The 15,735-nt window shown below is 34.9% G+C and overlaps 1 protein-coding gene across 1 annotated transcript in view; it reads left to right on the top strand.

Moving 5' to 3' along the window:
* The window catches only part of FBXL17 (F-box and leucine rich repeat protein 17), a 500,142-nt gene that overhangs the window by 23,742 nt on the left and 460,665 nt on the right, over window positions 1-15,735 (top strand). Inside the window, 2 exon segments of the mRNA XM_030326099.1 lie at window positions 1,155-1,176; window positions 1,179-1,414. Coding sequence (XP_030181959.1) covers window positions 1,155-1,176; window positions 1,179-1,414 — 258 coding nt within the window.

Genomic DNA, 15,735 nt, shown 5'->3' with positions numbered 1-15,735 from the left:
TCTAATACAAGGTATAATAAGTTACAATTCATATAATGTGATGACTGATACACACTGTTTGCTGGGTTAAAAATAGAAAACAAGCAATTAAATCTCAGTATAATTTTGTGTATTCAAACTTTTTCAAAGTTTACTTTGAAAGTTAAAGTAACTTTCCCGATAAGGATAGATCTTAGGCTTTCAACGAAAATTAACACATATATTTTTGCTTGGTGTTTTTCCATACCACTTCTGACACCAGATGTGTGGAGTTTTTTTCATTCTAAAAATTCTCTGATAATAAACTGGGTATCTAACAATTCAGTGCAATTCTGACACCAACTCCTGGGGTTAATGCAGACCTCACCGATTATGGGCTTTAGTCCTATAAGACTGTCCCCTCTTCATACACCCCTCACGAGTCCCAGGAGTCACCAGTAGTTCTCACTGACCAGCTGTGACTTCAAGAGTTCCCTCTAGTCTTTCCTCAGGTTTGATAATTTGCTAAAATGACTTACAGAACTCAGGAAAATACTTTTACTGGTTTATTGTAAAGGATACACTCAGGACTGGCCAAATGGAAAAGATGCCTAGGGCACAAGTACGGGGGGTGGAGAAGATGTGGAGCTTCCATAGAGTCTGTGGGCCTGTCCCCCTCCTGGCTCCTTAAGGTGTTTGCCAACCTAGAAGCTCTTCAATTTTCATTGTTGAAAAGTTTTTCTAACCTAGTCTCTAGCTCCTGTACCCTCCCAGGAAGTCAGGGGTGAGGCTGACAGTTACCACTTTCTAATCACATGGTTTTTGGTTTTTTCTGGTGACCAGACCTCATCCTAAAGGTATCATCTAGGGGCCCCAGTTTAAGTCATTTCATTAGTATAAACTCAGGTGTGGTCAAAAGGGGCTTGTTATGAATAACAAAGGACACTCCTATCAGGAAATTTCAAGAGTTGTGGAGGCTCTGTTCTAGGAATTAGAACAAAGACTAAGTATGCATTTTATACTATACCACAGTTCTTGTTATGCTTTAATATTCAATAAGAAGGTTTTCTTTGATTGTGGTTTTCATGCTGTAATCTAATTATTACTTATTTATTGGGGAAAGCTTAATAAAAGAATAGAAAGTAAGTTTCTACTTTTAGCAAAGTTTAAACTTATTTTTTTTTTTTTCCTCCTAGGTCACTGATGAATTATTGGAAAAAATGCATCAAGAAGTCAGAATATAATGAAATCAACATTTCTGATTGTCGCAAGTATGTCTGATACAGGCGTATGTGTTCTAGCATTTAAGTGTCCTGGACTTCTTAGGTATACCAGCCTACAGGTTGTAAACAGCTTTCTGACCACTTCTATTATTGCGGTTGCCTCTCATTGTCCTTTACTTCAGAAAGTTCATGTAGGCAACCAGGACAAACTTACTGATGAAGGACTCAAACAGGTAAATATTAGCATCTATAAAATGGTTTTACTCTGATTAACTCAAAATGTTTGCTTGAAGCTACACTTTAACACATTATTATATGTTAAAAATAATGCTCAGAGACTAAAATAAGCCATCTTGTTTTTTGTACCCATGAGTGGTTGGTTCAGTAAAATTGATAAATAACTTTGGTGTGTTTTGTAGTGAGTGCCTGAACTTCTGGGACAAGCCATTTTATTTATTTTTTGTTAGTTAAATTTTATACCAAATTTGGCTTTAGGTTCCAATAGTATGCATTTTGGGTTAGTATGAGGTTTTTAAAAATTGACTTTTAATTCCCCTTTTACATTACTAGATGATATGATTACTAAATGAAAGTCCAAATTAAGGAGTGTAGAATGAAGTAAAGCTGCTCATTACCCATATTTGGAACAATAATTGGATTAAAATACTATATTTTATCTTTGATGCACTTCCTTTGGAAATGCCATTTAAAATTTTTTTGTCTCAGAGTAGATTATTCATTCATGAGTATTGAATGGATTCTATGTGCCAGGCTCTAGATTTGTGAATATTGTGAATATTTAGTAATGTTTCCAGTTTTGTACTAGGTACTTACTGTATTTTAACATGTAACCCTGAAGTAACTTTGTGAAATAGTTGGTATTAAACTCATTTTGTAAAGGGAGAAATTAAGGTTAGAAAGATTAATTAACTCACCTAATGTTTAGCAAGTGGTGGAACTGGGGTTTAAAGCTTAGATTCTCCAAAATCTCTTCCATCTTTTGACTTTCCCACTCCAAAGACTTTGAAAAAGGGGGCCTGCTCTGTGAGGGCAGAGGCCCTGCACGTTTCCCCACTCCAGCTACGGTTTTCTTGACAAACATTTTTGAAGAAAGAGTGAATTAATAATTTCATTCAAGAACTTGTCAGGATTAAAGTTTAAATTTAGAAGTGGGGTGTAGTCCTGACACTTCCCAGTAAAAGCAGAATATTGGCAAAGTCCTAGATTTAAATCTGATCTGAAATGAACTTAGAAGAAGATCGCTAAATTTAAACATTACATATGAATTAATTGAAAGCTCAGTATTAGAAGGAATTTGGGGAGATTCTATCTTAAGCAGTACTGGGTGTGTCAATCTAATTTATGTATTAAAAATGCTAAAATGTATAAGGGAGACTGTTCTGTCTGCAAAGGCAAATTGTGCAATAACACCGTTATTTGTTTTAATATCTGTCCCGATCATTTCTGCTATATATATGATCACCCACTAGTGAATGAAGTTCTTATATGTATTAGAACAAATTAATCTTTAACAGGAAATTATAAATTTTGTTGACATGGCATTATTTTTTTTGTGATAGAAACCTGTTGGCAAATTATACTTTATAATGAGACATTTATAGAGGTCTGTGTATTTATAAAGTTGACTAAATCTGTTGTATTTTTAAACATGATATAATATGAATAGTTGAGCAGACTGTTAAGGGTGTTTGTGGTAAGAATAAGATCATAACTATGATTGAAATAGAGGGAAAATAAAAAGTCCTTTAAGGAACAAGAGTTAATATGCCAATCAAGTACCGTGAATTTATCTAACCTCTACAACTTCTCTAGAATGTAAGATATCTTGGAACCTATAAATTTATGATTAGATGTTTGCTTCAGATTTTCATGGCTCTTTTTTTAAATACATATATTTTTAATTTTTAGAAAGAGAGAGAGTGCACGGGAGTGGGGGAAAAGGGCAGAAGGAGAGAGAGAATCTTAAGCAGGCTCCATTCTCAGCCCAGAGCCTGGCAAAGGATCTCACAAATGGATCTCACAACCATGAGAGATCATGACCTGAGCTGGAATCAGAAGCTTAACCAACTGAGTCACCCAGGTGCCCCACAGGCAAATATTTTAAATCAATTTTTGGAAACATGCTCAAAGAGCTAGTGGAAAGTATGGACAAACAACTAAACGTTTAGAAACTAAAAGAATTCTAGAAAATGATGTATCAAAAATTGAGATAGTAATAAAAATCTAGAAATTATCAAAAGGAACTAAATTGTAATTCTGGAGCTAAAAAGTACAATAACTGATATTAAAAATTTTCTAGAGGGATGCAGCATCAGATAGGGGTAGGCAGGAAAGAATGAGTGAACCTGGAGATGAAACAAAGTGAATTATTGTGTCTGAGAAGAAAAAGAAAAAAGAATGAGGAAAAGTGAATAGAGCCTGAAGGACCTGTGGGATATCACTAAGGAGAACAACATTTGCATTATGATTGTCCCAAAAGGAGAAGGGAGAGAGAAAGAGAAAGAATATTTGGAGAAATAATTACTAAAACGTACCAAATTTGATGTGAAAGACATGAATCTGTATATCCAAGAAACTCAATGAACTCCAGGCAGATTAATTTCAAAGAAGCCTACAATGAGACACATGATAGTATGATTGTCAAAAGCCACAGACAAATAGAGAATCTTGAAAGCAGCAACAAGAGTAGTGTCTCTTAGCATACAAGGGATCTTTAATAAGATTAACAATTGATTTTTTCATGCAAAACCTTGGAACCAGAAGCAGTGTGCTGATGTAAGTTCTGACAGAGAAAATATCAAACAATTTGATATTTGACAAAACTATTCTTTAAGTATGAAGTCAACATTAAGATATTCTCAGGTAAACAAAAGTGAGGGAAGGGGCACCTGGTTGGCTCAGTCAGTGGAGTATGTGACTCTTAATCTTGGGGCTGTAGATTTGGGCCCTGAATTGGGTATTAGATATTACTTAAAAAAAAAAAATCTTCAAAAAAAAAAAAAAGGAATTCATCGTTAGTAAATCTGCTTTACATGAAATGCTAAAAAGAGCATGATAGCTATATAGGTAAATATAAAATAGTTTTACTTCACTTTGGTTTGTAACTCCTCATTTTTTCTATGTGATTGAAGAAAAGCAAATGTATAGAATGAAGATTATAAATCTATGTTAATGGGCACGTAATGTGTAAAAGTGTAATCTATGATAATACTGTAAGTAGAAGGAGTTGACACATAGCACTATCATGTATACTGTTGACACTATGTTGGTATTGTTCAAATTATGCTATTATAAGTTTATGATGTTAATTGTAGTCTCCATGGTAACCATTAAGAAATAACTGAAATATGTGTAGGAAAGTACTGGGAAGAGAATCAAATGGTATACTGCATAAAATCTATTAAATACAAAAAATGTGGTAATGGAGGAATTGAGGAACAAAAAACATTTAAGACCTACAGTAAGCAAGTAGTTTCTAAATGGCAGAAGTAAATCCTTCCTTGCCAGTATTTACTTTATTTTTTTTTTTTTAATTTTTAAAGTTTATTTTATTTTGAGAGAGAGAGAGCACGGGAGGGACAGAGAGCAGTGGGGAGAGAAAGAGTCCCACCCCCAGCTCAGAACCTGATGGGCTTGAACACACAAACTGTGAGATCATGAACTAATCTGAAACCAAGAGTCAGACACTTCACCCACCGAGCCACCCAGGCGCCCCTCTCAGTAGTTACTTTAAGTTAAATAGATTAATTGGAGCACCTGGCAGGCTCAGTCAGTAGGGCATGTGACTTTTTTTTTTTTTTAAGATGTTAAGTAATCTCTACACCAAATGTGGGGCTTGAATTCATAACCTCAAGATCAAGAGTCACATGCTCTTCCGACTGAGCCAGCCAGGTGCCCTAAGCAAGCAGTTCTTCCTTTTTTTTTTTAACGTTCATTTTTTTTTTTTAAGTTTATTTATTCTGAGAGACACAGACACAGTGCAAGCAGGGGAGGGACAGAGAGAGGGAGCAAGAGAGAGAATCCCAAGTAGACTCCACACCACCAGCTCAAAGCCTAATGTGGGGCTTAAACTCATGAACTGTGAGATCACGATCTGAGCTGAAACCAAGAGTCAGACGCCTAACTGACTAAGCCACCCATGCAACCCAAATAAATGTTCATTTATTTTTGAGAGATAGAGAGTGCGAGCAGGGAAGGGACAGAGAGCAACAGAGGATCTGAAGCAGGCTGTGTGCTGAAAGCAGCAAGCCCAATGCAGGGCTTGAACTCATGAACTGTGAGATCATGGCCTGAGCCGAAGTCAGCTGCTTAACCAACTGAGCCACCCTGGTGCCCCTAAGCATGCAACTCTTGATCTTATAGTCATGACTTCAAGCCCCACATTGGGTGTGGAGTCTACTTAAAAAAAAGTTAGATTATACTGTAAAAGACAAAGATTGGCAGAATGGATAAGAAGATAACTGTACCTATCATGTCTATAAGAGACTCATTTTTTGATAGAGACAGAATGAAGTTGAAAGTAAAGGATGGAAAAAAATACTCCATTCATTCCCACCAACAGTGTGAGAGGGTTATCCTTTCTCTGCATCTTTGCTCACATTTGTTGTTGCCTGTGTTGTTAATCTGAGCCATTCTGACAGGTGGGAGGCGGTATCTTATTTTGGTTTTTATTTGTATTTTCCTGATGATGAGTGATGTTGAGCATTTTTTCATGTGTCTGTTAGCCATTTGTATGTATTCTCTGGAAAGCTCATGGGGTGGGGGTTTCTCAGAAAGTTAAAACTAGAATTACTCTATGACCCAACAATTGCACTACTAGGTATTTATCCAAAGAATACAAAAATACTGGTTCAGAGGGGCATATGCACCCATGTTTATAGCAGCACTATCAACAATAGCCAAATTATGGAAAGAACCTAAATGTCCATCAACTGATGGATACATGTGTGACACACATGTATAATGGAATATTACTCAGCCATTGTTTCATTCAAAACGAATGAAATCTTGTCATTTGCAACAATGTGGATGGAACTAGAGAGTATTATGCTAAGTGAAATGAGTCAGAGAAAGGCAAATACCACGTGATTTTGCTCAGATGTACAGTTTAAGAAACAAAACAGATGAGCATAGGGGAAAGAAGGAAAAATAAGATAGAAACAGAGAGGGAAGCAGAATATAAGAGACTTTATAGAGGACAGACTGAGGGTTGCTGGAGGAGAGGTGGGTGGAGGTATAGGCTGAATGGGTGATGGGCATTAAGGAGGACACTTGTTGGGATGAGCACTCAGTGTTACATGTAAGTGATGAATCCCTAAATTCTACTGATATCAATACTACACTATATGTTAACTAACTTGAATTTAAGTAAAAAAAAAAAAAAAAAAGATATTCTGTTCAAATGCTAATAACCAAAGATGGTTGGAGTAGCTATATTATCATCAGAAAAAAATCAATTTAAGTCAAACAAGTTTATAGTAGACACTGAAGCTCATTATATATTGATGAGTTTCAATTTCTCAGGAAGATAGAACATTTATAAGCATATATATACTTAATAACAGAGCTCCTAAATATAGGAAACAAAAGTGGAAAGGTTTGAAGGGAGAGATAGGTTATTCTCCATTAATAATTAGAACTTTAATACTGCACTTCAGTGATGGCTACAACAACCAGACCGAAGATCAACGAAGAAATGGAGGACCTGAACAGTGCTATAAACCAATATACCTAACAGACATATATAATACACTCTACAATAGAATATATATGCTTTTCAAGTACACATGAAACATTTTCAAGATTAGACCACAAACAAGTCTTAGTAAGTTGAAAAGATTGAAATCAAACAAATCTAGAAATCAGTAACAAAAGGAAAATTCGAAAATGTATGAATATGTGGAAGTTAAGCAACACACTCTTGTACAGCCATTGGGTTATAGAGGAAATGATTAAGGGAATTGGAAAATACCTTGAAATGAATGAAAATTAAGACACAATACACAAAAAGTTATGGGATGCACAAAAGTAATGCTCAGAGGGAATTTCATGGCTGTGAAAGCTTACATTACAAAGAAAGAAAAATCTGAAATAGTAACCTAAATGTACACCTGAAGGAGCTTGAAAAAGAAGTTAGCAGAAGGGAGGAAATAATGATCTGAGATAAATGAAGCAGAAAACAGAAAACTAGTTTTTCTGAAAATACTAACAAAAATGACAAATCTTTGAGTAAGAAAACAAAGAAGACTCAACTCACTAAATCAGAAATTTAAGCATGAACATTCCCACCAACTTTATAGAAATAATAACAGTTCTACAAGAAAATTAAGAGCAACAATACACCAACAAACTGGGTGGCCTAGATGAAATGGGCAAATTCCTAGAAATACACAAATGGCAAAAACTGATTGAAGAAGAAGTAGAAAATCTTCTACAACAAGTAAGGAGATTGAACCAGTAATAAAAATCCTCTCCAAAAAGAAAAGACAGAAACCAGATGGCTTCCCTCATGAATTTCCTCAAACATATAAAGAATTATTACTGTTCCTTCTTAAACTTTTCCAAATATTTAAGAAGCAGCAAGCAGTACTTCCTAACTCCTATGAGACCAGCATTAGCCTGATTTTGAAGCCAAAGACACTTCCAGAGAAGACAATTACAGAACAGTATCCTTGATAAGTATAAATGCAAAAAAAATGTCAAAAAAATAGCAAGCAGAAGCCAGAAACATATTAAAAGGACTATGTATTATGACCAAGTGTGATTTATTCCTTGATTGCAAAGGTGGCTCAATCAAGCCACTGATGAAAGTCAATCAGTGTACTATATCACATAACTAGAATGGAGGAAGAACTCACATAATCATCTTACTTGGTGTAGAAAATGCATTTGGTGATTCTAGTATCTTTCCATGTTAAAAGCACGCAATAAACTAGGAATGGAAGGACACTTCCTCAACGTAATAAAGGCCATATATATCAAAACTATTGTTTATATCATACTCAATGGTGAATGACTGAAAAATTTTCCCTTAAGTTCAGGAATGAAACCACGATGCCCACTTTTGCTTTTTCTCTTCAACATTGTACTGGAAATTCCAGCCAGAGTAATTAGGCAAGAAAAAGAAATAAAAGCCTTCAAAATTGGAAAAGAAGAAGTAAAACTATCTCAGTTTGCATGGTTTTATATAGGCACACCTCAGAGATACTGCAGGTTCGGTTCTAGACCACCACAGTAGAGCAAATTACAATAAAGCAAGTCAAATGAATTTGAGTTCCCAGTGGATATAAAAGTTATGCTTATGCTAATTGTAATTTATTAAGTGTGCAATAGCACTATGTCTAAAACAATAATGTACATTTCTTAATTAAAAAATACTTTATTGCTAAAAAATGCTAGCCATCATCTGAGCTTTCAGGGAGTCATAATCTTTTTGCTGATTGCCTTGGGGTTGTTGGCTGCTGACCGATCAGAGTGGTGGTTGCTTAAAGTTGGGGTGGCTCTGGCAGTTCTCTTAAGAACCACTTTCTTCATCCATAAGAAGCAAACTCTTCATCTGTTAATGTTTTATCATCAGATTGCAGCAATTCAGTCACATCTTCAGGCTCCACTTCTGATTCGAGTTCTCTTGCTATTTCTACCACATCTGCAGTTACTTCCTCCGCTTAAGTCTTGAACCCTCAGAGTCATCCATGAGGGTTGGAATCAACTTCCTCCAAACTCCCATTAATGTAATATTTTGACTTTTTCCCATGAATCAGGAATGTTCTTAATGATGTTAGAATGGTGAATCTTTTCTGGAAGATTTTTTTTTTTAATTTTTTTTTTTTTTAAACAAGCTTTTTGCCCAGTGTGGGGCTGAACTCATGGTCCTGAGACTAAGAATCACAAGGAGAGTGGGGGAAATGGAAACAACTAGTTGGTGGAGCAGTCAGAACACATGTACCATTTATTAATTAAGTCTGCCGTTTATAGGGTATGGTTACATTGGAGTTCAGTGATCACAGATCACCATACCAAGTATAATAATAATGAATATGTTTGAAATATGGTGAATTTACCCAATGTGACACAGAGACATAAGATGAGAAAATGCTGTTGAAAAATAGTGCTGATAGACTTGCTCAATACAGGGTTGTAAATTTGTTAAAAAATAACTGTGAAGTACAATAAGATGAAGTACAATAAAATGAGCTCTGACTGTATATAGAGTAGACCCTAAAAAAAACTCTTCCCAAAACTGTTTGAGCTAATAAAAGTATTCAGTGAAGTTCTAGGATACAAAATCAGTGTGCAAAAATTAGTTGCATTTCTGCAAACTAGCAGTGAAAAATCCAAGGAAGAAATTAAGAAAATAATTGCGTTTACCATAGCTTCACAAATAAAATATTAAGGAGCAAATTTAGCGAAGCACATGCAAGACTTACACACTGAAAACTACAAAACAGGTTAGAAAGAAACTAAACAACACCTAATAAATGGAAAGACATCTTGAGCTCCTGAATTGGAAGACAGTATTTTTAAGAGGATAATACTACCCAAAATGATCTACAGATTTAATGTAATCCCCATTAAAATTCCACTGGTGGTTTTGCAGAAATTAAAAAAACTCATTATACAATTCATAAGGAATTTTAAAGGACCCAGAACAGCCACAACATTTTTGAATAGGAAGAACAAAGTTGGAGGAGTCCTACTTCTCAATTTTAAAACTTCTTATGAAGGTATAGTCATCGAAACAGTGTGATACTTAGTGGAAGAACAGATGTATAGAAAAATGGAATAGAATTATGAGTCCAGTAAACCCTCACATCTTTAGTCAATTGATTTTTTACCATAATGCCAAGACCATTCAGTGGGGGAAAGAACACTTTTCCAAAAAAAAGTGCTGGTAAAATGGATGTCCACATACAAAAGAAAGAAATTTGATTATTTATACCATATACAGAAATTAAATGGGTCAGAGACCTGAATTTAAGAGCCAAAACTATAACACTCTGAAGAAGGGATAGGTGTATATCTTTAGGTCTTTGGAGTTGGTAATGATTTCTTAAATACGACACCAAAAAGGCAGGCAACAAATGTAAAAAACATAAACTGGACTTGATTAAAATTAAAAACTTTTGTGTTTCTATGGAAATTATCAAGAGAGTGAACAGGCAACCCACAAAATATGAGAAAATATTTGCAAATCGTGTATCTGAAAAGGGTTTAATATGTAGACTATATAGAGGACTATTACAGCTCAACATCAACAGAAGCCCTCCCCAAAACTCAGTTGACAGGCAAAATGCTTGAATAGACCTTACCAAAGAGGAGATACAAATGGCCAAGAAGCACATGAAAAGATGCTTAACATCATTAGCTGCTAGAGAATTGCAAATCAAAACCACAATGAGATACCAGTTTATACCTATTCTCATGTAAATAAGCCCAAACCCACAAAACGAAATAACGCAGTGTGGCTTTGTGTATTTGGAGAAACTGGAACTTTGTACATTGCTGGTTAGGAATATAAAATGGTGTGCCTCGTGTGGAAAACAGTTTGGTGGTTCTTCAAAAGATTGAATACGGGGTTAACATATGACTCAGCAATTCTGCCCTCAAAATATACCCCAAATAATTGAAAAAGATGACTTAAGTAGATACTTATTAGTTTTTGTAGCATTATTCATAATAGTCAAGGTGTGGAAACAACCCAATGTCTATTAAGAGATGAATGAGTAAACAGAAAATATATATGCATAATGGAATATTATTTAGCCGTGTAATAGCATGAGATGCTGATACATGTTACTTAGTGCATGAATGAACCTTGAAAACATACGCAAAGTTAAGTAGGCTAGATACAAAGAACAAATATAGTATGATTATACTTATATAAAATACCCAGAATAGAAAAATTCACAGAGATGTAATGTAAACAGGAGTTTTCAGGGGCTAGGGGAAGTCAGGAATGGGGACTTGTTGCTAAATGTGTAGAGCGTTGGGGTGCCTGGCTGGCTCAGTCGGTTAAGCATCTGACTTCGGCTCAGGTCATGATCTCATCAGGTCATGATCTCACTGTTCCTGAGTTCGAGCCCCGTGTCAGAATCTATCCTGACAGCTCAGAGCTGGAGCCTGTTTCAGATTCTGTTTTCTCCCTTTCTGTCTCTGCCCTTCCCCTGCTCGTGCTCTGTCTCTCTCTCTCTCAAAAATAAACATTAAAAAAAAAATCAATAGGTAGAGTGTTTGGAGTGATAAAGTTTTGGAAGGAGGCATGGTGATGGTTGCATAACACTGTGAATGTAATTAATGTCACTAAATTGTATATCTAAATATGACTAAAATGGCAATTTTTATGTTCTATACATTTTATCACAGTAAAGGAAAAAAGTAAAATATCTAATTGTTTTTTAGATTCAAAATTTCTGTAAGATAAAGGAAAATGTCAGTCTCCCCTAATCTATCTTTACATGTTCCAATGATGTTCAGTCGGGTTAGGGAATGAACAGGTGTATATTGAGCATGTACTATGTGTCAGGCACTGTTTATATATTCTAACTACATGTTCATATTAAATTTCTCTTTTGATTCACATCTATTCTGAGATGAGGAAGCAGTTATAGAGGGATTGTAAGTTATTTATCTGAGGTTGAAGTAGTAAATGATAGGACTGACTCATATCCAGGGGTGTCTAGAATTCATACTAAATCTACTCAGTTCATTCCCTCCACTTTACAGATGACATGACACACATTTTACCCTCATAATGGTGATTGATGTTTAATAATAAGACTGAAAAACTAGAGATCTTGAAAAGCCTTTTTTGGCAAAATGTGTTGTGTTTAGTTAAAGGATATTTTAGGTATTCTTTCTACTTTAGCATCACAATTGGCAAAAGGAAGTAAATATATATTGGGTTCTTTTTATATATGTTACACAATTTAATCTTCACAACAAAACTGAGGTGGTATTTCAAGATGAAAAATGGAATCTCTTGTAAGTTATTTGCCCAGGTTCACATAGCTAGGAAGGTATGGAGCTAATATTCTCTTTCAAGTTTTTGATCTCTGAATCATGTGATAACTAGAAATGTAGAGCTTTTATATAAATGTCAAGAGGCTTTTTTTTTCAGGAAATTCATCTGTATAGCATTTCTAAAACATTCCTTTCCCATGGATCCTAATGAATAGTTTTCTAATAGCTTCCTTCTTTACCCATTAATAATGATTAATAATGATATACAACATTTATTAAGCACTTTTATATGCCTTGCAGTATGCTAATTAACATTTCTATGTGCAGTGTCATTTTTAATCTTCTCAGCAACTCTGTGAGGTATAGGTAGGCATTATTATAATTCATTATAAGCCTGATGATGGGCCTGAGAATGGAAGTTGGTCAGTTAACTGAAAATCAATTAAATTAAGGAATCACAAAAATCAGTGTGTGTCATAAACATTTTAATTAAAAAGCAATATAAATGTAATTCATTCGTGAGTCTTTTGATATAGGGTTAAGGCCTTTTTCTTGAGTTAGAAATGGCTATACTTTTGACTTTCTTTGGTTCAACTATTACAATGGTGTCACCTTCATGATTTTCAGTTGTTTTTTCATTTAAGTGATACAGGAACTTAAAACTACTAACAGAGGAATATGAGTGCATCTTAATTTAGAATATGATCTTTCCAGTACAGCTCTTCTTACCATGGGATTGCATTCAATGAACCTGTTGTAAATTGAAAATACCCTGTCAAAAATGCATTTAGTATACATAATTTACCTGACATCACAGCCTAGCTGACCTTAAAGTTGCTCAGAACCCTTACACTAGCTTACATTTGGGCAAAATCATGTAACACAAATTTATTTTATAATAAAGTGTCAGATATCTCATGTAATTTATTGAATACTGTATGAAAGTGAAAAATAGAATGTATGGGTGCAGAATGATTTTAAGTGTACAGGTTGTTTACTGTCATGATTACATGGCTGGCTGGGAATTGCAGTTCCCCGCTCATGCCCAGCATCATGAGAATGTATCTTACTACATATTGCCAACCTAGAAAAGGATCAAAGTTCAAAATTTGAAGAATAGTTTCTGCTGAATGTATATTGCTTTGGCACCATCTTAAAGTAAAGAGATCATAAGGCAAACCATCCTAGGTTGGACCATATGGTTGTCTTACCCAAAACTAATATGACAGCAGCTTTTTATGGCTTTCCTTTCATGAATGCAACATTCAGCCTAGTTTTTATAGCTACAGCTTTCTTTTTTCCTTCTCATTGAAGTCAGTTTATTTATTTTTCTTAATGCAATTGTGTTATAAAAATTACAATTAGAAAAACAGATTTGGGAACAAGCATCCCTGCCTCTTGGCAGTTTTTTTCTCTCAAGTTTTGTTGACATTTGCTATTTCAATGTGTCCTTTTTTCATTGTGATAAAATATACATAACATTTACCATTTTAATCATTTTTGAAGCATATAAATCAGTGGCATTAAGAATAGAATATTGTGTGATTATCACCAATATCTATTTCTAGAACTTTTTCATCATTCCAACGAGTAACTCCATACCAGTTAAACATTTACTTTCTATTCCTCCTTTTTCCCTCATGCCCTAGTAAGCTCTGTTTTGAGTCTATGAATTCTAGGCCTATTCTAGCTGTCTCCTATAAGTGGAATCATGCAACAGTAAATATTTTGTGTCTGGCTTATGTTTTCAAGGTTCATGTATGTTGTAGCTATAATAGAGTTTCATTCCTTTTCATGGCTGAATAATTTTCCATTGTATGTATAAAACTACATTTTTTCTTTTCATCTGTTGATGGACACTTAATAGCTTTCTATGTTTTAAAAATGAAGTTGAAAAAGTTTTAATCACAGTATTTTCTTAGTTGAAACATTAGTCGTGTTTTTTGGTGTGTTTTGGTGTTGAAATAGCATTTTTGATATGGATTGAGTTTTATTCACTGTTCTCATTTGCATGTGGATAATAATTACAGCAGTGACACATTGGGAATGGAAAGTAGAAGGAATAACTTTCCTTTTCTAGTGAAGGCAGCATATTTTAAAAATATTTTCTTAATACTGATTTTGAGCAACTTTCATGTGACATTGGAAGACCTAATCTTGTTTTTATCCCACACCAGTTTGTGGTTTCAGTTGTCTAAATTCATTGTCCTTTGAAGTATATTCTTCCTAAGGTGTTTTTTTTTTTTTAATTATAAAAATAACCTGGTAATAACAGATGGCTTCTTAAAACAAATTCTCTTTTATAAATGCTCCAGGGTAGTATGCAATATTTTAATTAAAATTTGAGATGCTAGGAAAATCACCTCCCAACATTTTACAGAAAAATTTGAAAAATACCTTTGGATGTTTTAGAGCAAATTTGTGAATAATCTTGAATAATTATTATAAAGAACAAGAGAATTAATCAAGGGCAATCTATTTTCTGTTATATTTGTTTACTTCAGTCCATTTGTACTCCTGATTACTGTCACATGTGAAAATGAACCATGGCTTCATGGGTGGATGGAGTAGCTTCTTTTTAGGTGATGGAGTGACCAGCAGCATGCTTTTCATTAAACACTTTCCTTCAGGGTTGACTGCTGAGTGCCTTTTATATATTATTGTTCTTTCTGAGTTAGAGAGAGGTCTTCTATTACTATTTATCTGATTTTTACCTTTCATGGGTAGCCAGATATTGAACTGATGTTGATAAAAATTCAGAACTTCTCTTTTAAAAAAATTTTCTTTCTTATTTGAAAGAGAGAGACAGGACACATACACACATGCAAGTGGGTGAAGGGCTGAGAGAGAGGGAGAGAGAATCCTAAGCAGGCTCAGAGCTATTGGCTTGGAGCCTGATGTGGGGCTTGAACTCACAAACTGTGAGATCATGACCTGAGGGAAAACCAAGAGTTGGACGCTTTAACCGACTGAGCCACCCAGGCGCCCCCCAAAATCAGAACTTCTTAAATGATAAACTTGGGTTCTATATCTTAGGTTACTAAGACCATTTACTTGAGTGAAGAGTGAGAGTTAGGATTGCACCTGACATGGGTGCCAGGTTCAAGTAGAAATAAAGGGCAGGTTGAATGAAAATGGAGAGGTGTGGTTGGAGGTAAAATTCCACAAGGTTAATAATCTCCATTACCTAGGAAGGCCTTCAGGCAGCAGTTTTCCAGTATCCAGCCAAGGTAAGTATGAATATCATCTAGTCAACATCAACCAGATAGGTATCTTACCTGGTGATGAGTAGTTATCATTTCACAGTGTTCTTTGGTAAGGTGGGAAGTAATATGGAGATAATTTTGAGATGTTTGTAGATCCTTTAGGTGTTGATTTTTGCTGGGATAAGAATAATGGGGGTAGATTATTTACTTGATATAGGAGGAGATGGATTATAATTTAGTGTTTCCTACCCTAGCATTGGTTCTGGTAGAGGTGTCTTCTAGTGGGTTTCTGCTCTGGCAAGTTGTTTTTCTGTGTCCACCTTTTTGTCTCTCCAGTTTTGGAGACACTGGTTTTTCTTGTAACCTCA

The sequence above is a fragment of the Lynx canadensis genome, chromosome A1 (assembly GCF_007474595.2).
Source record: "Lynx canadensis isolate LIC74 chromosome A1, mLynCan4.pri.v2, whole genome shotgun sequence".
Taxonomy (NCBI): Eukaryota; Metazoa; Chordata; class Mammalia; order Carnivora; family Felidae; genus Lynx; species Lynx canadensis.
Note: the sequence above shows the minus strand (reverse complement) of the source record. Positions and strands in the feature narration are given on the sequence as shown.